This window comes from Oncorhynchus gorbuscha, linkage group LG25 (assembly GCF_021184085.1).
Source record: "Oncorhynchus gorbuscha isolate QuinsamMale2020 ecotype Even-year linkage group LG25, OgorEven_v1.0, whole genome shotgun sequence".
NCBI lineage: Eukaryota > Metazoa > Chordata > Actinopteri > Salmoniformes > Salmonidae > Oncorhynchus > Oncorhynchus gorbuscha.
In genome coordinates this window covers 15461428-15487142 of record NC_060197.1, presented here as the reverse complement: position 1 = coordinate 15487142, position 25715 = coordinate 15461428, and the positions used below count along the sequence as shown (strand labels likewise).

At 43.7% G+C, this 25715-nt stretch overlaps 1 protein-coding gene across 2 annotated transcripts in view; it reads left to right on the top strand.

The window, feature by feature from the left end:
- The window catches only part of LOC124013955 (myoD family inhibitor domain-containing protein-like), a 195541-nt gene that overhangs the window by 144132 nt on the left and 25694 nt on the right, over positions 1–25715 (top strand). Inside the window, exon 5 of one of the 2 annotated variants that reach the window (XM_046328539.1) lies at positions 19561–19624. In XM_046328539.1, the coding sequence (XP_046184495.1) occupies positions 19561–19624 (64 nt within the window). Of the gene's footprint in view, positions 1–19560; positions 19635–25715 lie in introns of those variants that run through there. The other variant, XM_046328541.1, reaches the window with a different exon arrangement.

Sequence of the window (25715 nt, the reverse complement as noted above, 5' to 3'; positions counted from 1 at the left end):
TGTGAAGTATGGACTGCGATTCCCGGCCCGTTTATGGATATCTCACGAGGGTAAAGACTACACATTTGAATCTCCGGATGAGGCTATGGCTCACATTCAACGTCACATCAAGAAGTATTGAATTTGCTCACAGTTCAGCAACTGTTGCTTGCGTACTGTGGATAGTAAGTAACCCACTTGTGGTACAATTATGCTTAGACATAACAGGCTAGTCTTGTATAGTTGGTGAAACTATTCAGGCTTATTTGAGGTGATCTAATGTTTTGATCGTCTAGTGTGTGTGCCTTATCTTGCTCACCGATTTAGTTTGTTTACACATTGTCTCGGTGACTCAAAATATTTTGGGTTATTTGTTTACTGCATCCGTTTGCATTGACCCAGTTAACAGTAAATGTCTCCCGAGGCTACACGGTTTTTGGGGCCTCACTTTAATTTTAAAAGTTTTGAGCGTCATTTATGCCCAGCAAACGTTCAACGTTGCGCACACGTAGTTTTTTGGTTTTGGTTGTAAAGCTGTCTCAGCTTCAACTAGACTACTATGGATGTCATAAGGTGAATGCACCAATTTGTAAGTCGCTCTGGATAAGAGCGTCTGCTAAATGACTTAAATGTAATGTAAATGTATTATAATTACTATTATTTTTGATTGTCTTACTACGATTTCCTTACTTCAAATTAGATTTTTGGCTGAGAGCCTTTATACATTTGATTTATTTTCCCTCTCAATGCCTGTTATAAGACTGGGAATACAATTATATACATCTACAAGTGGTGCTTTTGTCATTCCGTTTGCACAAGGGATTCACCTTTTTTTTATTTGAAAAAATACATACAAATCTTTCTTTTTGCTGCTTGATGCACTAACAAAACACGACTTTAAAGAGCGGGACTGTGGGTTTAGGTTTAAGACTGCACTCTAACACACATACTGTGCGAAGAGAACATGTTCTATTTAGGCTTGTACCTCGTTTGGGGAGGTATTGTCTGGGATGAGGGGTGGGGGGGGCATGTTGAATTGTTCAGTTCTAATGTTGTCATTCTGTCTTTTTAGTTTTTTTATCTGTTTTTTTTCCTGTACTTTTTCCAAACATTTACCACCGTACATTATTACTCTGAGACAAGTTATTCTGGGGGTTTGGGCGCTCATTGCTTTTCCATTCTATGCTCTAATGACAGGGTTGAATAACGGGAATGCCCAGAGAGGCCGAAATAATACGATCAAGTACATTTCTTGGAATACCAAAGGGGTTAACAACCCGGTGAAGCGTAAGAGGGTGTTGACACACTTAAAGGGTTTGAATGCAAATATTGCATTTCTACAAGAGACTCACTTGAGGACTGGTGAGCATTTTAGGATGCGTAAGGACTGGTTTGGTCAAGTGTTCCACTCAAACTTTCATAGTAAATGAAAGTTTGGTTGATAAAGCTACTCCCTTTGTAGCTTCTGAGGTTATTGCTGATCCTAAGGGACGATACGTCATAGTAACCGGTGAACTGTTTTCTACCCCTCTTGTTTTGGCTAGTGTTTATGCTCCCAATTGGGATGACACAAGTTTCATTTCTTCCTTTCTGTCTACTATTCCCAATTTAGATTCTCATTTGTTCATTTTAGGGGGGGATTTCAACTGTAAAATGTCCCCAGTTCTTGACAAGTCCTCACAAACAAATACAGGCCCATCTAAATGTGCCCTACTTATTCAATCCTTTCTTCAGAAATATGCTATGTTTGAGGCCTGGCGTTTCCTACATCCTACAGATAGACAATATTCCTTTAATTCTCATGTTCATCAAACATACTCCCGGATTGATTACTTCTTTTTGGACAAAAAACTTCTGCCTAACCTTCGGCAGTGTACTTACGAGAGTATTGTTATCTCTGACCATTCACCATTAGTGCTTGAACTAGAGTTTCCCCAGTGACCTCCTATGTGTTATCAATGGCGTCTCAACCCAATTTTACTCTCAGATAAGGAGTTTGTCAATTTAATCTCTTCTGAAATCACCTTATTCCTAGAAACTAATTCAACACCAGGTATGTCCTGCTCTACCATATGGGAGTCTCTCAAAGCATACCGACGTGGCCAAATGATTTCTTATACAGCCAACCAAAACAGAGTTCGCTCCCAGCGACTTCGGGACCTGAGCGAGTCCATAGCCACATTGGATGAGAAGTATGCTACGGAGCCTTCCTCTGATCTGCATAAAGAGCGCCAACTACTCCAATCTGAATTTGATGAGCTTTCTACCAGGCAAGCTGAACAGTTACTCTTGCGAGCTCGATACAAAGTCTATGAACAAGGCGACATGGCCAGTAAACTCCTTGCGCATCAGATCCGTAAATCTGAGACCTCACGTTTAATCCCACAAATAAGGACCCAGTCTGGTGCCACCACAGTTATACATAAAGAGATCAATGATCAGTTTAAACAATTTTACTCTGCGCTATACACCTCTGAATTCCCTCAAGACCCCTTGCTGATTGACTCCTTCTTCAATGGCTTGAATATGCCTTCAATTGATACAGACTCCCAAGAGGAATTTACGCTTGAGGAGATTGCAACAGCAGTGTCCGCAATGAAAAGTGGTAAATCACCGGGTCCGGACGGTTTTCCAACCAAATTTTACATGACGTTTTCTGGTCTGCTTTGCCCATTCTTGTCTCGACTATTTGCAGAGTGCCTCAATACTTCAAAGCTACCGCCTAGTCTTTATCAGGCTTCAATTTCATTACTACTAAAGAAAAACAAAGACCCCCTGGAATGTGGATCCTATCGCCCAATCTCGCTTTTAAACTGTGATTACAAAATCCTAGCTAAGCTTTTAGCCATCCGTATGGAAGGCTTGCTGCACCAAGTAATACACTCTGACCAGACTGGCTTTGTGAGAAATAGGCATTTATTTTTCAATATTAGGCGCCTTATGAATATACTGTACTCCCCAGCGTCGGAGGACCCGGAGGTGGTAGTCTCACTTGATGCCAAGTGCCGTTGAGTGGGATTACCTAACAGCTGCCCTTTATAGATTTGGCTTTGGCCCCAAATTCATTGCGTGGATAAAGATTCTTTATTTTTCCCCCATGGCTTCGGTACGGACTAATAACTTGTCCTCTGACTATTTTCCCTTGCACCGCGGATCCAGACAGGGTTGCCCACTCTCCCCCTTGTTGTTTGCTTTGGCAATCGAGCCTCTCGCCATTGCACTACGCTCTAATGATGCCATTCAAGGCATAATCAGGGCGGGCTAGGAGCAGAAAGTCGCTATATGCTGACGACCTCCTTTTGTTTATCTCCAACCCCGATACCTCATTGCCACGTGCCCTATCTGTTCTTAAAAAGTTTGGATCAATCTCAGGGTACAAGCTGAATCTAGGCAGGAGTGAGCTTTTTCCAGTAAACAAGGCTGCTTTAAAGTGCTCTTTTGCAAGTTATCAGTTTAGGATTGTCCGGGATCAATTCACTTACTTGGGAGTAAAAGTGACAAGGAAATATTCAAATTTGTTTCAGGAAAACATTGTTGCTCTAGCAGACAGATTGAAACAATCTTTTACTTTTTGGAATTTGCTACCCCTTTCTCTTATCGGAAGGATTAATGTCATTAAAATGAATGTGTTGCCTAAATTTTTATATTTATTTCAATGTTTACCCATTTTTATTCCAAAATCTTTTTTTATTTCACTGGATCAAACATTCATGCATTTTATTTCGGATGGCAAGGTACCACGGATTGGTAGAAAACATTTACAGAAGCCTAGGTCATTGGGGGATTTAGCTCTACCAAATTTTCAGACATACTACTGGGCTGCAAATTTCAGAGCCGTTCTGTACTGGCTGCAGACTGATCCTACTGGCCCTAGACCACTCTGGGTCCAGATGGAGTCTGAATCGTGTAAACCTGCAGCACTTTCCTCTGTGCTGTGCTCGTCTCTCCCAGTGTCCCTAGGCAAAATGTGTGTCAACCCAATTGTAAAGCAGTCTCTTAAAATTTGGAATCAGTTCCGTTTAGCCTTTAACCTCCGAGGCTTTTCTCTATCAGGCTTTTCTCTATCTTTGAATGATGGGGCTTTTGGCATTTGGCACTCACTAGGCCTCTCCTCGCTAGCCCAATTATTCTTTGATGATACATTTGCCTCTTTTTCTCAGCTGCAGGAAACGTTCAGTCTCCCCCAATCCCACTTTTTCCGCTATCTCCAGACTAGAAACTTTGTCAGGGCTAACACACCTGGATTTCCCAATAGGCCTGCGAATACAGCTATAGAGAGCATCTTGGAGCTGAAAAAGCTTCCTAGGGGCGCAATTTCAGATGTATATGCAATCATTCATGACTTACAGAACCCTTCTTTGGTGCCTTTAAAGACTCGATGGGAAAAGGATTTGGGGGAGGAACTTGGGGAAGACGCCTGGGAATCTGTGCTGCACAGGGTGCACTCGTCCTTTTTTAGCACTAGACACAGCCTCATTCAATTCAAGGTGGTTCACCGTATCCACTGGTCGGGGGCCAAACTTGGAAGAATATTCTCTGATTTTGATCCTACCTGTGTCAGATGTAAAGTGGAGCCAGCCACACTGTTGCATATGTTTTGGGGCTGTCATAAACTGTCAGGTTTCTGGGAATTCATATTTAAATGTTTCTCTGATATATATGACACTGTTATAGATCCGTCTCCCCTTACAGCCCTTTTTGGAGTACTGCCCATAGGTACCCCCCTATCAAGAATCCAGTCGGACACTGTTGCTTATACAACTCTTTTAGCTAGACGGCTAATACTACAGAACTGGAAGATGGCAGCTCCCCCATCTTATAAATATTGGGCGAGGGATGTGTTGTGCTCTCTGAAACTAGAAAAAAATCTAATTCAATTCACGTGGGAATCCCAAACTGTTTAATGAGGCTTGGGCTCCATTCCAGTCTTACTTTAAACAGTCCATCCTCTGATGGCATTCCAATTAATACTAAAATAAGTCTGTGACCTAAGGGTTGGAGGAGCTTCTCTCTGTGTTTTTGCTGGGGGGGGCATTAAGGTCCATGTGCTTATTGATTGTGATCCGCAGATGCCTTGTTCATCTTGCCTGGGCAGAGACTGAAGTGTGAGCTTGTTTTTCCCAGTTATTTTTACATTTTGTTCACACCTACATGAGTAATCATTCTATTTTTTATATTTTTTATTTTAAAGCATTGTAAACTTTATTTTTGGTCCAGTGGAGGGTCGGTCTGTGGCCATGACTCTCTGTGAGTGGTTGCATTTCTCCACCCTTATCCCTTGACTGTTTACAGGAACAATGGTGAGGTGTTTGCTCTGTCCCTGTACTATAGATTGCCCTTTAACCTCTGTAGCCTGAGTATATTATTTATATTGCTTTGTCTTGTCTATGTCTCTCCTTTTCCGGTGCAAGGCCGCGATTGTCAGCCATTAGGATCCGGAACCATTACACATCACTCAACCACAACCTCACCGTGGAGTCCAATCATCAGGAGAATATCCCCTTCTTCATCACCATTTTACAAGATCATCTTCGGCCACCCTTGGCTTCAACGCCATAATCCCACCGTTTCATGGTCGAGGATGAGAATCACAGACTGGTCACCTGAATGCCGGAGGACCTGCTTCCCTGTTCCCTGTGGTTTCACGTCAGTTGAGAGTTGTTGGTTGCCCTTCAGCCCGACATCCCGGAGGTATACCAGGATCTGAGGGAGGTACTCTCCAAGACCCGGGCCACCTGTCTTCCTCCTCATTGACCCTGGGACTGTGCCATCAACCTGCTTGTTGATGCAACACCTCCACGCAGATGCATCTGATGCATCTACCCTCTTTCTGTGGCGGATTACATGGAGGATTACATTCAGGAGGCACTCCAAACAGGGGTTCCTCCGCACGTCCACTTCTCCTGCGTTGGCTGGTTTCTTCTTCATGGCCAAGAGGGATGGAGGATTAAACCCTTGCCTTGATTACAGAAGAAGTATCGGTACCTCCTCCCGTTGGTGCCGTCAGCCATTGAGCAGCTCCACGGGGCCCGGTTCTTCACCAAACTGGACCTGCGGAGTGCCTACAATCTCATCCCCATCCGGGAGGGGGGTGAGTGGAAAACCGCGTTCAGCACAATGTCTAGTCACTACGAGTACTTCAAATCAAATCAAATCCAATTTTATTTGTCCCATACACATGGTTAGCAGATGTTAATGCGAGTGTAGCGAAATGCTTGTGCTTCTAGTTCTGACAATGCAGTAATAACCAACAAGTAATCTAACTAACAATTCCAAAACTACTGTCTTATACACAGTGTAAGGGGATAAAGAATATGTACATAAGGATATATGAATGAGTGATGGTACAGGGCAGCATACAGTAGATGGTATCGAGTACAGTATATACATATGAGATGAGTATGTAAACAAAGTGGCATAGTTAAAGTGGCTAGTGATACATGTATTACATAAGGATGCAGTCGATGATGTAGAGTACAGTATATACATATGCATATGAGATGAATAATGTATCGTAAGTAACATTATATAAGGTAGCATTGTTTAAAGTGGCTAGTGATATATTTACATCATTTCCCATCAATTCCCATTATTAAAGTGGCTGGAGTTGGGTCAGTGTCAATGTCAGTGCGTTGGCAGCAGCCACTCAATGTTAGTGGTGGCTGTTTAACAGTCTGATGGCCTTGAGATAGAAGCTGTTTTTCAGTCTCTCGGTCCCAGCTTTGATGCACCTGTACTGACCTCGCCTTCTGGATGATAGCGGGGTGAACAGGCAGTGGCTCGGGTGGTTGATGTCCTTGATGATCTTTATGGCCTTCCTGTAACATCGGGTGGTGTAGGTGTCCTGGAGGGCAGGTAGTTTGCCCCCGGTGATGCGTTGTGCAGACCTCACTACCCTCTGGAGAGCCTTACGGTTGAGGGCGGAGCAGTTGCCGTACCAGGCGGTGATACAGCCCGCCAGGATGCTCTCGATTGTGCATCTGTAGAAGTTTGTGAGTGCTTTTGGTGACAAGCCGAATTTCTTCAGCCTCCTGAGGTTGAAGAGGCGCTGCTGCGCCTTCTTCACGACGCTGTCAGTGTGAGTGGACCAATTCAGTTTGTCTGTGATGTGTATGCCGAGGAACTTAAAACTTGCTACCCTCTCCACTACTGTTCCATCGATGTGGATAGGGGTGTTCCCTCTGCTGTTTCCTGAAGTCCACAATCATCTCCTTAGTTTTGTTGACGTTGAGTGTGAGGTTATTTTCCTGACACCACACTCCGAGGGCCCTCACCTCCTCCCTGTAGGCCGTCTCGTCGTTGTTGGTAATCAAGCCTACCACTGTTGTGTCATCCGCAAACTTGATGATTGAGTTGGAGGCGTGCGTGGCCACGCAGTCGTGGGTGAACAGGGAGTACAGGACAGGGCTCAGAACGCACCCTTGTGGGGCCCCCGTGTTGAGGATCAGCGGGGAGGAGATGTTGTTGCCTACCCTCACCACCTGGGGGCGGCCCGTCAGGAAGTCCAGTACCCAGTTGCACAGGGCGGGGTCGAGACCCAGGGTCTCGAGCTTGATGACGAGCTTGGAGGGTACTATGGTGTTGAATGCCGAGCTGTAGTCGATGAACAGCATTCTCACATAGGTATTCCTCTTGTCCAGATGGGTTAGGGCAGTGTGCAGTGTGGTTGAGATTGCATCGTCTGTGGACCTATTTGGGCGGTAAGCAAATTGGAGTGGGTCTAGGGTGTCAGGTAGGGTGGAGGTGATATGGTCCTTGACTAGTCTCTCAAAGCACTTCATGATGACGGAAGTGAGTGCTACGGGGCGGTAGTCGTTTAGCTCAGTTACCTTAGCTTTCTTGGGAACAGGAACAATGGTGGCCCTCTTGAATGTGAGAACAGCAGACTGGTATAGGGATTGATTGAATATGTCCGTAAACACACCGGCCAGCTGGTCTGCGCATGCTCTGAGGGCGCGGCTGGGGATGCCGTCTGGGCCTGCAGCCTTGTGAGGCTTAACTCGTTTAAATGTCTTACTCACCTCGGCTGCAGTGAAGGAGAGACCGCATGTTTTCGTTGCAGGCCATGTCAGTGGCACTGTATTGTCCTCAAAGCGGGCAAAAAAGTGATTTAGTCTACCTGGGAGCAAGACATCCTGGTCCGTGACTGGGCTGGGTTTCTTCTTGTAGTCCGTGATTGACTGTAGACCCTGCCACATGCCTCTTGTGTCTGAGCCGTTGAATTGAGATTCTACTTTGTCTCTATATTGACGCTTAGCTTGTTTGATAGCCTTGCGGAGGGAATAGCTGCACTGTTTGTATTCGGTCATGTTACCAGACACCTTGCCCTGATTAAAAGCAGTGGTTCGCGCTTTCAGTTTCACGCGAATACTGCCATAAATCCACGGTTTCTGGTTAGGGAATGTTTTTATCGTTGCTATGGGAACGACATCTTCAACGCACGTTCTAATGAACTCGCACACCGAATCAGCGTATTCGTCAATATTGTTATCTGACGCAATACGAAACATGTCCCAGTCCACGTGATGGAAGCAGTCTTGGAGTGTGGAGTCAGCTTGGTCGGACCAGCGTTGGACAGACCTCAGCGTGGGAGCCTCTTGTTTAAGTTTCTGTCTGTAGGCAGGGATCAACAAAATGGAGTCGTGGTCAGCTTTTCCGAAAGGGGGGCGGGGCAGGGCCTTATATGTGTCGCGGAAGTTAGAGTAACAATGATCCAAGGTTTTACCACCCCTGGTTGCGCAATCGATATGCTGATAAAATTTAGGGAGTCTTGTTTTCAGATTAGCTTTGTTGGTGATGCCCTTTGGCTTAGCCAATGCTACGTCAGTGTTCCAGGCATTCGTTAACAAGGTGTTCAGGGACATCCTCGGACGCCAGGTGATCGTATACATTGATGACATCTTGATCTACTCCGTTAATCTGGAGAATCACATCACACGTTCGAGCAGTCCTGGAACACCTCCTGGCCCATCACCTGCTCGTCAAGGCTAAGAAGTGTCAATTCTATCAGAGGGCGGTCTCCTTGGGTTACCAAATCAGCCAGCAGGGAGTGAAGATGGACGACAAGAAGGTAGATGCAGTCATTTCATGGCCTGTCCTAACCACCATTAAGGGGTTACAACGGATTTTGTGGTTTGACAAATTCTACCGTAGTTTCATCAGGAATTTCAGCTCTGTTGCCGCTCCTCTCAGCTCCCTCCTTAAGGGAGGCCCCCGTAGGCTGGTGTGGGGTCCAGCAGCCGACATGGCCTACCATCTTCTCAGACTGAGGCTCCTGCGGTTGAGTGATTCTGGCCATCGTCAAAAATAACAGGCAGACCGCCACCGCAGTGAGACCCCTGGAGGAGCTGCGTGTCAGGGGGGGTGTACAGTCACGTCTACTCCTGCTCCTCCCCTTCGGCGAGCGACGTTGCCAGAATACTAACCACCGGTCCTTGGACTCATCATTACGACCTCATTACCTCCCATTTATAGGACTCTTCCTTTTGTTCATGGTATTGATCCTGTGTTCGTGCTATCTCACTTCTGTTACGCTGTCTTGTTTCATGTTAGTTGTTTCATTAAACGTTTCACCCCCACCTGCTTCTTGACTCACAGCATTATCGTTACAATTCCAAAGGGTTCACATACTTTTTCTTGCAGCTGTATGTACACACACACACACACACCAGGACATGTACACATTGTAAATATGAATATAGAATACAATATTTTAGAAGATGACCTACCGCTTGCATGTCAATATCAGACCGGTAAGAAATTACGTTTGCGATCTTCTTTATGCGCAAGCATGACTAATGGCACAACAACTTATTGATATGTATTCAATCAACCAATAGGAATACATAAACATTGAATACATGTTTCTGCAGTGTGAAGTGGAAACATAACCAACCCTGTTGCATTAACTCAAATCTGAGACTGACTAATTCAGTGAACTAAGAGCAACAAACCGTAACTGCATCACCGGCCTGAATCTAATCAAATCTGGAGCTACAGTCAGTCTATAGTTGTAAACCACAGAATTAGGGTTACCACAGCCACAAAGTGAAAATTGGTTATCGTAAAAATGAATGAAAACAAACATTTCCTTTTTGGTTTTAATTTAAAGTTAGCAGTGTAGTTAAGGTTAGGTTTAAAATCACATTTTAAGAAATTGTAGAAGTAGGCAGGGTTTATTACTTTATAGATGTGGTAACTAGTGCCAACTTAGAATTAGCTTGACCCGAGATACTGTCCTGATGAAACAGACTGCTTAATCAATGGTAATGTGTGTTATGTAAGAAGTTGTATAAAAAAAATACCCGGTTTGATAAACTAAAAGGTTAATGACGCAATATCAGGATATCTAAAGTGAAATAGAAAGGTGAATGCAGCAATAAGGTTGGTTCCACCATGCTAATCATAACCACCATTGATGAAGTAGACAATGCTCTGTGGGTGTGTTTGTGTGTGTGACCGACCAGTATCTCTGAGGGCCAGGAGATGATATACGCTGCCATGCCCATAAGCCTCACCTCTTGCCTGCTCACTAATGGTCATCAATGGGAGATCAGAATTAGGTAGGTTTAGTCTGACCTGTTCAAACTTTAACATACTATACAGTGCCATCAGAAAGTATTCAGACTAGAGGTCGACCGATTAATCGGAATGGCCGATTAATTAGGGCCGATTTCAAGTTTTCATAACAATTGGAAATCGGTATTTTTGGACACCGATTTTGCCGTTTTTTTCTTTTCTTTTTTTACAACTTTATTTAATCTTTATTTAACTAGGCAAGTCAGTTAAGAACACATTCTTATTTTCAATGATGGCCTATGAACGGTGGGTTAACTAACGGTGGGTTAACTGCCTCCTTCAGCGCCAGAACGCCAGATTTTCACCTTGTCAGCTCGGGGGATCCAATCTTGCAACCTTACAGTTAACCCGTCCAACGCAATAACGACCTGCCTCTTGTTGCACTCCACAAGGAGACTGCCTGTTACGCGAATGCAGTAAGCCAAGATCAATTGCTAGCTAGCTTTAATCTTATTTTATAAAAAACAATCAATAAATCATAATCACTAGTTAACTACACATGGTTGATGATATTACTAGATATTATCTAGCAAGTCCTGTGTTGAGTATAATCTGACTGAGCATACAAGTATCTAAGTATTTGACTGAGCAGTGGTAGGCAGAAGCAGGCGTTTAAGCATTCATTCAAACAGCACTTTCGTGCGTTTTGCCAGCAGCTCTTTGTTGTGCGTCAAGCATTGCGCTATTTATGACTTCAAACCTATCAACTCCCGAGATTAGGCTGGTGTAACCGAAGTGAAATGGCTTACTCCTTATCGCGCGCTAATAGCGTTTCAAACGTGTGGTTGTTTCCCTTGCTCTGCATTGGTAACGCTGCTTCGAGGATGGCTGTTGTCGTTGTGTTCCTGGTTCGAGTCCAGGGAGGAGCGAGGAGAGGGACAGAAGCTATACTGTTACACTGGCAATACTAAAGTGCCTATAAGAACATCCAATAGTCAAAGGTATATGAAATACAAATGGTATAGAGGGAAATAGTCCTATAATTCCTATAATAACTACAACCTAAAACTTCTTACCTGGGAATATTGAAGACTCATGTTAAAAGGAACCACCAGCTTTCATATGTTCTGAGCAAGGAACTTAAACGTTAGCTTTCTTACATGGCACACATTGCACTTTTACTTTCTTCTCCAACAGTTTGTTTTTGCATTATTTAAACCAAATTGAACATGTTTCATCATTTATTTGAGGCTAAATTGATTTTATTGATGTATTATATTAAGTTAAAATACAGTGGGGCAAAAAAGTATTTAGTCAGCCACCAATTGGATTTTTAATGAATTTATTTGCAAATTATGGTGGAAAATAAGTATTTGGTCACCTACAAACAAGCAAGATTTCTGGCTCTCACAGACCTGTAACTTATTTTTTAAGAGGCTCCTCTGTCCTCCACTAGTTACCTGTATTAATGGCACCTGTTTGAACTTGTTATCAGTATAAAAGACACCTGTCCACAACCTCAAACCGTCACACTCCAAACTCCACTATGGCCAAGACCAAAGAGCTGTCAAAGGACACCAGAAAAAAATTGTAGACCTGCACCAGGCTGGGAAGACTGAATCTGCAATAGGTAAGCAGCTTGGTTTGAAGAAATCAACTGTGGGAGCAATTATTAGGAAATGGAAGACATACAAGACCACTGATAATCTCCCTCGGTCTGGGGCTCCACGCAAGATCTCACCCCGTGGGGTCAAAATGATCACAAGAACGGTGAACAAAAATCCCAGAACCACATGCAGAGAGCTGGGACCAAAGTAACAAAGCCTACCAGTAACACACTACGCCGCCAGGGACTCAAATCCTACAGTGCCAGACATGTCCAGGCCCGTCTGAAGTTTACTAGAGAGCATTTGGATGATCCAGAAGAAGATTGGGAGAATGTCGTATGGTCAGGTGAAACCAAAATATAACTCAACTCGTCGTGTTTGGAGGACAAAGAATGCTGAGTTGCATCCAAAGAACACCATACCTAAGGTGAAGCATGGGGGTGGAAACATCATGCTTTGGGGCTGTTTTTCTGCAATGGGACCAGGACGACTGATCCGTGTAAAGGAAAGAATAAATGGGGCCATGTATCGTGATATTTTGAGTGAAAATGAAAACCTCCTTCCATCAGCAAGGGCATTGAAGATGAAACATGGCTGGGTCTTTCAGCATGACAATGATCCCAAACACACTGCCCGGGCAACGAAGGAGTGGCTTCGTAAGAAGCATTTCAAGGTTCTGGAGTGGCCTAGCCAGTCTCCAGATCTCAACCCCATAGAAAATCTTTGGAGGGAGATGAAAGTCTGTGTTGCCCAGCAACAGCCCCAAAACATCACTGCTCTAGAAGAGATCTGCATGGAGGAATGGGCCAAAACACCAGCAACAGTGTGTGAAAACCTTGTGAAGACTTACAGAAAACGTTTGACCTCTGTCATTGCCAACAAAGTGTATATAACAAAGTATTGAGATAAACTTTTGTTATTGACCAAATACTTATTTTTCACCATAATTTGCAAATAAATACATTTAAAATCCTACAATGTGATTTTCTGGATTTGTTTTCCTAATTTTGTCTGTCATAGTTGAAGTGTACCTATGATGAAAATGACAGGCCTCTCTCATATTTTTAAGTGTGAGAACTTGCACAATTGGTGTCTGACTAAATACTTTTTTGCCCCACTGTTTATAAAAAATAAAAATACCATATTTACGTAAGTATTCAAACCCTTTGCTATGAGACTTGGAATTGAGCACAGGTGCATCCTGTTTCCATTGTTGAGATGTTTCTACAACTTGATTGGAGTACACCTGGGGTAAATTAAATTGATTGGACATGATTTGGAAAAGCACATACCTGACTATATAAGGTTCCACTGTTGACAGTGCATGTCAGAGCAAAAACCAAGCCATGAGGTCGAAGGAATTGTCCGTAGAGCTCCGTGACAAGATTATGTTGAGGCACATATCTGGGGAAGGGTACCAAAACATTTCTGCAGCATTGAAGGTCCCCAACAACACAATGGTCTCCATCATTCAGGAATGGAAGAAGTTTGGAACCACCAAGACTCTTCCTAGAGCTGGTCACCCGGCCAAACTAAGCAATCGGGGGAGAAGGGCCTGGGTCAAGGAGGTGTTCAAGAACCTGATGGTCACCATTACAGAGCTCTAGAATTCCTCTGTGGAGATGGGAGAACCTTCCAAAAAGACAACCATTTCTGCAGCACTCCACAAATCAGTCATTTATGGTAGAATGGCCAGATGGAAGCCACTCATTAGTAAAAGGCACATGACAGCCCTCTTGGAGTTTGCCAAAAGGCACCTCAAGACGGGTCATTTTCTGGTCTGATGAAACCAAGATTTAACTCTTTGACCTGTATGCCAAGCCTCATGTCTGGAGGAATCCTGGCACCATCCCTAGGGTGAAGCATGGTGGTGGCAGCATCATACTGTGGGGATGTTTTTCAGCGGCAGGGACTGGGAGACTAGTCAGGATCGACGCAAAGATGAACGGAGCAAAGTACAGAGAAATCCTTGATGAAAACCTGCTCCTGAGCGCTCAGGACCTCAAACTGGGGTAAAGGTTCACGTTCCAACAGGACAACGACGCTAAGCACACAGCCAAGACAACTCAGGAGTGGCTTCGGGACAAGTCTCTAAATGTCCTCGAGTTGACCAGCCAGAGCCTGTACTTGAACCCGATCGAACATTTCTGGATAGACCTGAAAATAGCTGTGTAGTGACACTCCCCATCCAACCTGACAGAAGACTCTTCAGCAAAGTACTGAGTAAATTGTTTGAATGGTTATGTAAATGTGATATTTCAGTTTTTTTGTAAATTAAAAATGAGCAGAAATGATGTAAAACCCATCTTTGCTTTGTCATGATGGGGTATTGTGTGTATTGTTGAGGGGGGAAAACAATTCACAGATGCATCTATGGAGCCAGCCCTTGGAGACTTGCAACATTATGTGATAGAGTCCTGACCGACAGACAGGCTTGATACTGACGTCTCCGAATGAAGAGAGACCTGGCACTCAACAAATCCACAATGTGGTGCTGCAGGTGATTACTAATTATACAGTACAGCAGAAATGTCCAGTATTTGCAACACCCTTTTTATTCAATGCGTCACTGAACTCTGCAACAATTCTGCCTATTGTTACAGGTGGAGAGGACTGGTGATGGTTTTGCCAGATGCCAGCCTCGGTCGTTTGATTGTCTTACCCGTTAAAACTTCAACATTAGTACCTGTTTGTGTGTCAGATATTACCTATACAATCTGCCGTTGGTAATAGAACAGGGAATGTGTATGTGTTCATAGAAACATGTATGGAGCCAGCACATGGAGACTTGCAAGGTGATTGATACTGATATCTCTCAATTGAGGGAGACCTGGCACTCTGCATTACGGAGTCAACTTTTACTTGTATTGTTTAAAAAAATGTTTTTTTAATGGTATCAGTCAATATGGGGAGGGAGAATGACATCGGCTGGGAATGACAATGAAAGGTGAAAAGTGCTAACACTATTTCTTTAGTATTGTGTACACAAAATATATGTTATACATATAATATATATGTATGTATATACTACATTCAGCAATCACATCTTCTCGTATTACTCTGCCCTTTGTATCTCAGTTGGTAGTGCATTTGCGCTTATAACGCCAGGGTAGTGGGTTTGATTCCCGGGACCACACATCCATAAAATGTATGCATGCATGACTGTAAGTTGCTTTGGATAAAAGTGTCTGCTAAATGGCTTATATTATATCTACTGACCTCTTCAAAGCTTCCTCCGGCATCTCAGCATACATCTTTCTGTTTATATTATATCTACTGACCTCTTCAAAGCTTCCTCCGGCATCTCAGCATACATCTTTCTGTTTATATTATATCTACTGACCTCTTCAAAGCTTCCTCCGGCATCTCAGCATACATCTTTCTGTTTATATTATATCTACTGACCTCTTCAAAGCTTCTTCCGGCATCTCAGCATACATCTTTCTGTTTATATTATGTCTACTGACCTCTTCAAAGCTTCCTCCGGCATCTCAGCATACATCTTTCTGTTGTTATTCAACTCAACCTGCAGCAGGTTTGTTTGTTGTAATTGCGTGGGGGGAAACAGCTGTGGGCAAGGTTCTGACAGACAGGTGTGTTGGTGGTGGCAAGGACACACACAAGAAACACGCACATCAAACCACACCCCCAAGCCAACTCACGTTTGGCTCCTGTCATGGCAGCCAACATTTCTTGAGGAGCAAGCCAAAATACGAGGCCAAGTCAGCGGTTGCAGTTCCCCTTTAATAAACCTAAATGTAAAAATCTACAAATGTTACACTCACGCTCGGGCTTTCCATGTGCTCCATCTTTTTCCCCTCCCTTTCTCTTTATCGGTGCATTAAAGATTGAGATGTACTTTTGAGGATTGGAGACAGACCGACCGGGCCAATGGGGCCTGGAGATGTTTTTTCAAAGAGAGAAATCTGTCCGTTTGGTGTGACGACCTTTCTGTGTGGTAAATTATTCACTGTTATAAGCAACTCTGTGGGTCTGGTTCCCTGGTTGGTTCCCATGTTTGATTGGAAAACGGGGCTGATTTGTGGAGCGATAGCCCCGGGCTTCTGGCCTGCAGGCTGCCGCTGGGGGGACACTGGCCTCTGAGTTCCACCAGGTCCCTGGAAGGTCCGCATGCAGTCAGCCAGCCTGCCTGCCAGCCTTTCGTCCACTGCTCCGACTCCCTTAGCCTTCCCACTGGAAACCTTGGCACTGATCAGTGGTTCCAATGAGGGAGGCTGTTCTCTGAGCAGTTCTCTCAGCTCAGCCAAAGCCTCCAGCCTCCAGCCTATCTCCTGTGGTTTCCTGGTCAATTTGTTGGTTGACCTGCCAGGAGCAGAATGTAAATCCTCACTGAAGGAAACAAGAGGAGCGTAGAACCCGAGCCTGCTGGCAATGTAAGGCCAGCGTATACCTAGTGTGTGGAGAGAAACCCAGCGGCTGTTTCTATCTGGACGAGCCATACAGGATAGAGGATAGCCATCATGAGGATTTGAGCGTGTGTGAGGGGTTTCATGTGCTTCGGGTGGTCTGTGTGTGTGCGTCTTCGTGTGCATGCCTGCATTTGTGTGTGTGTGTCTGTCCTCTGGCCACAATAGTTTTGTACTTTTTAGGGCCCCAGCTGCCTGTCTCCGTCACCGCTCCCTTCACAGCAGCTTCACCCGGGAATCAGGCACGATTCCCCTTCACTGCTCATCAACCCACAAGCGCTCTAATTTATAGGCAGGCATAAAAAGTCTGCCTTGTCCCTCTGGTACTGCCTCTGCATAGCAATAGCACGGCAAAATAGGACACATGCTGTTAAACATGTAAAGGTCTTTTCGGCTTTGTCTCAGTGTTTTAACTCTCTCCATTTACTCACACAACGGAGGTACTGCGTCCACAGACACACACACACAGGTACACATATTACGTTATAAATGACTCGTCATCTGGAGATGTTATACCTCCTGAGTTTGGCTGTACTCTTTTGAAACTTTTGAGGTAAATTCAGGCTGTGTTTAAAGCAGCAGTTCAACCAATAACTAAGTGGCAACCCTGCCACTGTTGGTAAACAGCTGAGGGAAGGGGCTGAAGAAATGGAACCACTCTCAAATTCATAGACAGCGCTATGGATACAGGGACTGGCCATCCATGATATTAAAGTTTGTTTGCAGTTTATAAACAATGGATTAAAACAAGCTTATATTTTGTGTTCTGATAAGGAACGACAATTGAACAAAGCCGATGAGGCATTTATAAGTTATATTCTTCAGTGGCTATATATCGTTAATTTAAAAGTCAAAAAATTGATGTAGCAATCACAGATTGCCCCTTCAAAGATGGATGACTTTAATATTGGATTAATGGTCGACCATGGTGTGCTGCCTGCTGTAAACTACAGAGTTCAGACCAGTTTCAAGGACAAGATGATACACACAAGATCAAAGTGATAGCGTGGAGAGATTTGAATCTGAATGTCTATATCCAAATACCACCTGTATGTCTGTTTTTGTGCTGTCAGCACTTTTGAAAAAATCTCGAGTTCATTTTTGGTCAAATGTAGTATTTAGTTCTAGTAGTACCTCACCCAGAGTCTTGCAACTTGAGAATCCTAAAATATGAAGACATGGATAAAAGGCACTTTTGTAATCAACATTTTGTCCTTAAGCGGTCTTTTCTTTTTAAGAAACTGTTTTCATTATTTATAAGTGTTCTTGAGGTATAACAGAGCTGATTTCTTCTAAGGGCCTGATAGGAGGCAGATGAAGCCTGCAGAATTGATTAGGTAAGCTTTGGGAATTATCATGTTGGCCACGTATTCCTGGAAAATGTTCCTCTAAAATATCTTCCACTGCGAAAGCCTTAATGCCGTGTGTTAGGGTGGGTGTGTGTTTTAAAAGTAGCCTAGGCCTACTCTTCATCCAAATTGTTGAGGAAGTTATCTTTTGAAGTTTCCAATGCATAAAGGGGCTGTCAATTACATTACTGGAATGAAAGACTACTTTTCATCATAAATGTTGTCTGACAACTAGTATTTTTCACCATTATTAAGTCAATGTTGAAATCGAAATCCCTCATGTTCTACTGTAAATAATTCTGAATGATTAAATCAAAATTAACAAAGTTAAAACAGATTTGTCGGTTTTAACTGATGTTAAATGAGATGAGATGGTGGATTAGTACTTTGGTCCACATAGACTTGGCCGGTGTGTGGGTATGTGCACATAGAACACTTTGTCTTCTGCTTAATATTTAATGGGCGCTACCTGTTGTAGAGCGTTTAATGAGCTAAGGGGCGAGAAAAAGTAATTTATCATGCAAAGTTTTCAAAGGAAATGCAAATTCAAATACACACACACACACATGCTCTTTACCCACATATTTTCCTCAAATAGCATAGCATTAGCCACACTGCATTTCCAACACATTGAATATTTTAGCCTTAGTAATAAAATAAAAAAATGTTTAACTTAAGTGAAGAACAGGAATGCAGGGTCAGTGGTGGCGCTTTCAAGAAACTTTCCCCGACTCTGCTCTGTTAGCTGTTCTCTGCTCTGCCTGGCTCTGCTTTATCCCACCCAGAATACTAATGGCAGGGGAAAGAATTACTAGAATGACTTGGACATACGTGTCAGGAAAAGAGGTCAACTCATAGCAGTGCGATGTTAATTCTCCATTAATGAAATGTGTCCTCCTCACTGTCTCCTTGTTTCAAAGGCAGGGGCCCTCTCTTTAAAGAGGGAGAGGGAGAGACAGAGAGAGCGGGGGGGGGGTGAAGAGAGAGAGAGATGGGGAAAGGGTAGGATGGGAGAGGGAGCGAGAAAGAGAAAGCAAGGGTGGATGGAGAGAGGGAGAAAATAGAAAGAGAGAGAAAGTGAAGGATAGAAAGAGAGAGAAAGAAAGTGAAGGATAGAGAGAGAAAGAGAGACGTGGATTCCTTCCACTGCTACAGTACAGGGCCACAGGGGCCAGGGCAGAAGTAAGAGACTGACAATCGTCAGGTGATTTAGGGGGTGACCGGGAGGCTAGGTAGACCTACAAAATGAATAACGGCCAACCCAAAACCACGCCATAAGGCTCAATGGTTTGTGATTTGCAAGTTGATAAGACAAGAAGATTAATAATGCTGCATGATAACGGCTGGCTGCAGCTCAGCTGGGGAGATGGTAATGATGTGATATTGCTGTAGGAGCAGTTCAGGAGGAGAGAGAGAAAGCCGTGGTGAAGGAGAGAGTGAGAGAGACTGAAAGGCTGCAAAAAGGGAAAAAACTCACTCTATCCCAATTGGCCCTGAGGATATGGAGAGTTAGAAAAATGAGAATGCAGTTATCATTTTAATTAGATATAAAGTCCATTTTATATTTATATAATTTTTGCTGAAATGAGGACTTCAAAGAACATATTTTGCGGTATTCAGTCCTGTCGTAATTCCTGAGTGACAGTTTTGGTTAATTTGATATGTTTTTTTTTCCCCCAGATCGAACTTTGCTTCAGGCCGAGAAGGGAGAGGGAATGCAGATTGCTCCCGTGGATGCTCTCAGGTATATCACTTGCAGGGAGGGGTATGTTGTCCTAACAAACTGCTGCTTCATCATCATGTTCTCTGTACATGGCAGGGCAACCAACAGTTGTACTGTGTCTGTTCTGTATCTGGTTATCATAGTACACCTGCCATTGTGTCAGAATACTTTCCATAGTGATAGGCCTACTCATTTCGAAGTACTCTAACACGCCCACCGCCCCCGCCCCCCAAAAAAAGACAGGAATCAGCTGTTCACTTTCTGGGAAAATAATTATTAATTCGAGAATAATAGTAATTTATTTGTGACAGTCAGTCTTTGTAGATATGCAGTACTGTCAGACATATTTCTCTCACTTCAGTTTTATCTTTGAAGCTGATGACATCTTTGTTTACACCTAAAGAAAAACATCTTAACAGTTTCTTATCGCAGCTAATTGCATTACTTTGTCAGACTCTACTGGCGGCAGTCACATGGTACACTGTCACTCGCACAAAACACATGCACGTACTCACACACACACACACACACACACAGTCACTTGTCTCTCCGGCTTCCGATTACCGCTTATAGTGGAATTAGATGTTGATGAAATTCTTTTCCGCTTTTGAGTATACAAATTAGGCGTGCAGTATGAGGCCTAACAAGTTTTATTGCCCGACAGAAGCAAACATAGACTGGAAAATCGTCCATGTGTGGTGTTGATGTAAAACATGTAAATATGTGTTTCCTGTAAGAACCGACGCTGATGAAGAGAAGCAGGTACAGAGAGTGATCATTTAATTATCGACGGACATGGGACAGGACAGGAACAGCATCAGAACGGAGGGAACAAAACTACATATGTGATTTAATGCAGAAGCGGGGATCAGAGCTGAGGAACAGAGATATAGGGGAGGTAACAACACAGGTGATTGAGTCCAGGTGAGTCCAATGAATCGCTGATGCGCGTGACGAGGGATGCAGGTGTGCGTAATGATGGTGACAGGAGTGCGTAATGCTGGACAGTCTGGCGCCCTCGAGTGCCAGGGGGAAAGAGCGGGAGCAGGCATGACATTTTCTATTATTCGTATATTTGTCAAAGCCAGTCCACACATCCTATAGAGGCCTCATATTAAAAAACAGAGAACGCACATTCTGCCAAGGCTGCTGAGCTCACTAAAAACAACTGAACCAATTTTAATAGCATCGATTTTGGGGGGGATGGATACTGGCTAATGCAAAAATCTCCCCATTTGTATTTTAATTTGAGCCACTCTACTTAATTATTTCAGCTGGTTTGGTAACGAGCAGCAGCAAATTTGCATAGGTCGCAATTAAATGATTGAACATGAGGAAATAACTCTTGCATCAGAGTGTTAACTTTTGTTGGAGGTCACAGCAGCTCTCCAACGGGTCCTTAATGAGTTAATAACGGCTATTAAACCCTGATTAAAAGGCCAGAGAAGGGTGACTGAAACGGTTAATAGTGCAATCGTTTTGAATGTTTTTATCCAATGTATAACAAAGATTACACAATCAAGCATCTAAGTGTAGGCGGATGGTGGATGATTTAATGTGTTATCACGCCTTGCTTCTGACACATTAATTACATGGTGACAAGTTGCATTTTGAAGATGGACGTTGACAATACAGTAGGTCGCTATTGACGGCTGTCGCCGTTTTGCATCGAAGGGCCATTTCTTAAAGGGTAAAGATACTTTATGGGACCTTTCTCCCTCCTTTCCCCAAGTGCTGTATCAGTAGACATGATGAAGGTCATGTGGGGCCGTCTCTCTCTGACTGTCTCTCTCTCTCTCTGACCCCTCCCCCCTCCATGTGAGTAATGTCTCGGCGGCCCCCAGTGTTACTGATCATTTTGATGGAGGGTGTTTGTCCAAAGTGGGATTGACACGCTCTCAGGGGCCCATGGCCCATCAACTTGACACTGAGTGAATGAGGCACATTAGTGACACGGACGTCGGTGGCACTGTCCCCCGCCGTTTACACACATTATCTAAACGGCATGATAATGTAGCCTGATCTTAGGAGAAAACGGGGCGGTAAGCAATGATAAGTGATGGGAGAAGTGACAATGTCAATAGTCGTGATAATCGTGTCCTCGCGGCAGGAAATCACAGAGCATATGTGCCTCGTCGGCCCCAACAAGCCTTCAATATCCTCTAATAATAAAATGAAGTGGAGGAGAAAAAAACTATCAATAGACCATCTGATGATACATTTTAAATTGCAGTATGGAGTGAATATGACTCTTCTCCCTGAAGAAGGCAGCAGATTACTAGGGGTAGAGGGGGAGAGCCCATTTGTATGTAAATGGAAGATTGATTATATTTATTTGCTGGCACAGACAGGGCTGAGGATCGGTGTCTTTGATGGACACGCACACATACACACATACCTGCAGGCTGTGAGTCTGTGCTCTTGCCAATAGAGGTGTATGCCCTACCAGAGAGACAGACTGTGTGTGTGTGCACTCTTGGTTCAGGCCTTCAGAGAGGAGCAATAGAGAGAGCACACCCCCAGCTCTTAGCTCCAACAGAGCCCTGGCTGCTCTCTGCTCTCTAGAATATTCCAATTATCAGCCTTCCTTATTATAGGTGCCATGTCAATGAGGGTGGAAAAAAAACTTCATGCAGTGAGAACCAACTCTGTAATTTCTTAATCACTTTTTTGGCAACCTGGGTTAATACCATAAATTGAATGTTGCTTTGGTTTCACTCTAAATAGGCTATCATGCCGTCGTTGCGGTGCTTAGCGAAATGTATTATTGTAATTTGCATAGGGCCTTTTTAGTGCCGAGATCCTACAAAGGCCAGAAGAACAAAGAGCTCATGAGGGAGAAAATAGGACGGAGATGATCCGGCGCTGGCTTCAAATGTGACGTCACGTCCCTAATGAAATTTTTTGACTGAAACCATTTATATCTGACACTTAATGGTTTGCATAGAAATTAGAGAGAGGGCCCCCGTCTCTCTCTCTCTCTCTCTCTCTCTCTCTCTCTCTCTCCTCTCTCTGACGCTTGATGTCCCTGATTAATTTACAGGACTTTTGTTATGTTGCCATCGCCCGAAAATAAATTACCAGGCGGAGATATCAAGAAAGGGAGGGGGGGTTAGTAAGAAAAATGCAATTTAGAAAGAAAAAAAGAGAAAAGATTAAATAAAATACCTAATTGCCAGAAAAGTCACTAAGCACAAGCTTGTGTGGTTGCATGGGGGGGCTGTGGCCACTTGATTTCCTATGAAAATTAATCGGCTATCAAACAATCTTCGTCTTGCTGAGGATGATTATAAAGTGCGGGAGAGGGAAGGGGAGAATGCCCTTTGTGTAGGTGAAATGTGTCTGAGACTGTCATTGTAATATACCTCAGTGAAATGAAGGTTAATTCTGATGTACAGCCTGCACTGCAGTCATTATCAGCGAATCATGAAAATAAATTAAGCCACTGAAATAGATACGTCCTCCTCTGGCACGCGGCAGGGATCCTGTGAGGGATGGATGGCTGAACTTTACAGATTATTATTGGAAAATAGTGCCGGATTCAATTAACACACCTAAAAGACACCTTTATAGAGGGCAGCCATAATTTAAATGACAGCAGGGTGTAATTTTGCTTGTTATAAGTCAAATTTGCAGAGTTTCATGTTCGGCATTTTATCCCTACCCTCTCTTTTTCCCCCCTGTCTTTCCTCCTCCCTGGGATTTTCTCCTCCTTTGATACATTATTCCAAGGGATTCCTGAAACGAGAAAGAGTAAAGCATTGAGCCCCACGTTAACATGTATACCTGTGGTACATAAAGGTTTAGGAATTCACAGATAGCCTGTAGATATTCTATCCAAACACATCGCCATCTCTGCATTTACAAATATGATCCAATTAATATATTGTAGTTTTACACGTGCACATATACATGATATTCCTTCTTTCACCCTATTCAATGTCCCTGTAATCCCCAATGGCATGTAGCATATTGCTAGTACATTGCATTGCCCTTAGTTCAGCTCTATACAAATGAAGCCTGAGGGGCATACAGATGCTATGTCTTTATGTAGATATTCCACCATCCACCTTGAAAATCTGATTGAGAGCCCAATGAACTGGGTAAATGGTTAACCTCTCACCTTCCACAATGGAGAAGGAACCTGAAGCTTAATCCGAGCAGGCGTCTGACAAGCACCCGGAACCCTGTGCGTCCGTATCAGTCTGACCCTCCCATGGACCTCCTTTATCTATTAATCTACACCTTTCTTTAACGGGCCCCCGAATTAACACCCCGGCAGGGGCAGAGGGCTTCTGATTAACACACATCACCCCACTGTGTGTGCCTGACTGCATGCTACCGAAATAAAAGACTACCCCCCCCCCCCCCCGTCTCACACACACAGACATGTATGCGCGCATGAACTCATGCTCGCTTCCTCACGCATGTGCGCACAATTGTGAGATCACACACATGTATGCAGATATGCACATGTATGTGCACACACATGCAGGGGTGCATACACACGGCCATGCACACACATGAAGGGGTGCATACACACAGCCATGCACACACATGCAGGGGTGCATACACACGGCCATGCACACACATGCAGGGGTGCATACACACGGCCATGCACACACATGCAGGGGAGCATACACACGGCCATGCACACACATAGCAAGCTTCCTTGCAACATTTGACATGGCTGTTTCTGAAGTTTTATTGGTGGAGTTTGTGTGGAGAAATTAGAAAATATATAATTGTTACAGTACGGTTAGTTCCTGCATTTCTGCTTGTCTATTGTTTAATTGGACAGATTTTTTTTTGTTTTAATCGTCCAAACAATGTGAATGTTAAGTATATTTATGTGCTTGTTTTAGTTTTATGGAAGACCGTGTTTAGCGGAAAGCAGTATGGAGAATGTGAAACTGGCTATAAGACTGCATATGAATTTGGTAGACTCCTGTATATTGGAAATTGCAAAATTAAAGCCGAAGAGTGATGCATGAAAATAGGTGGATTTGAAATAGTTTCATTTAAAAGTTGCCAGTTGCTAAAAAACAAAAAACAGCGGAATATAGAATACAGCCCTATTCTGCTTCTCAGTCCATTGAGGAAAGTCAAATAAGATTAATTGTATTTGAGAGTAAAAATGTAGTAATTTATACTGTAAAACCATTGGTGTAATCTTTATTTAATTACACCCATGGCAAGAAGTCATATCCACTCTTCTTCCAAAGCCAAACACTACACAAATCTTCCCTTCCTCCATCTTTCTCTCTCTCTAGCCCATTTCCTCTCTCTCAATTCTCTACAGTTTAAAGAACCCTTCCACTATCATTATTAGTATTGAACTCATTTCTAAATTCAGAAATTGGCTAAGGATTATCATTCATTGTGGTGGATAGTAAAATCAATAGCTTTTGTGTCTGCTGGTGCTGAGGCTCTCTCTTTCTGTGCTGTGGGTTGGAGGAGTGTGGCGCAGTGCAGAGTGTGTGTGTGTGCGGAGCGGTGCATGCGGCCGGAGAGTGAAAACTGGGGGAGTGGGGCCACCTCTTGACGACACATATACACACACACACGCTCTCTCCCAGAGTCGGCCATGCTGTGACTGCTGATCCTCCCTCTCACTCACACACACACACACACACACACACACACACACACACACACACACACACACACACACACACACACACACACACACACACACACACACACACACACACACACACACACACACACACACACACACACACACACACACACACACACACACACACACACACACACACACACACACACACACACACACACACACAGAGAGAGAGTCGTGACAGAACAGGACGGCTAATTCCAATGAGAGCCAAATCAATCAACTTCTTTTAATCACCACTCTGCTTTTATAGTGTGGCGTGGTAATGATGAAATTCTACGTAGGCCGATCCCCAAAGAAATGAAAACCCCCCTACACCATCACCACTACCCCCATGTGGATTTGAATGTAGCAGACACTCACTCAAGTCTGATGATTTTCATTTTTCAATTACATTATCTGATTAACTAATCAATTGCCAGGCTTATCAATAATTAATGTTTTTACTGACTATTAGAACTTAGGAGATAA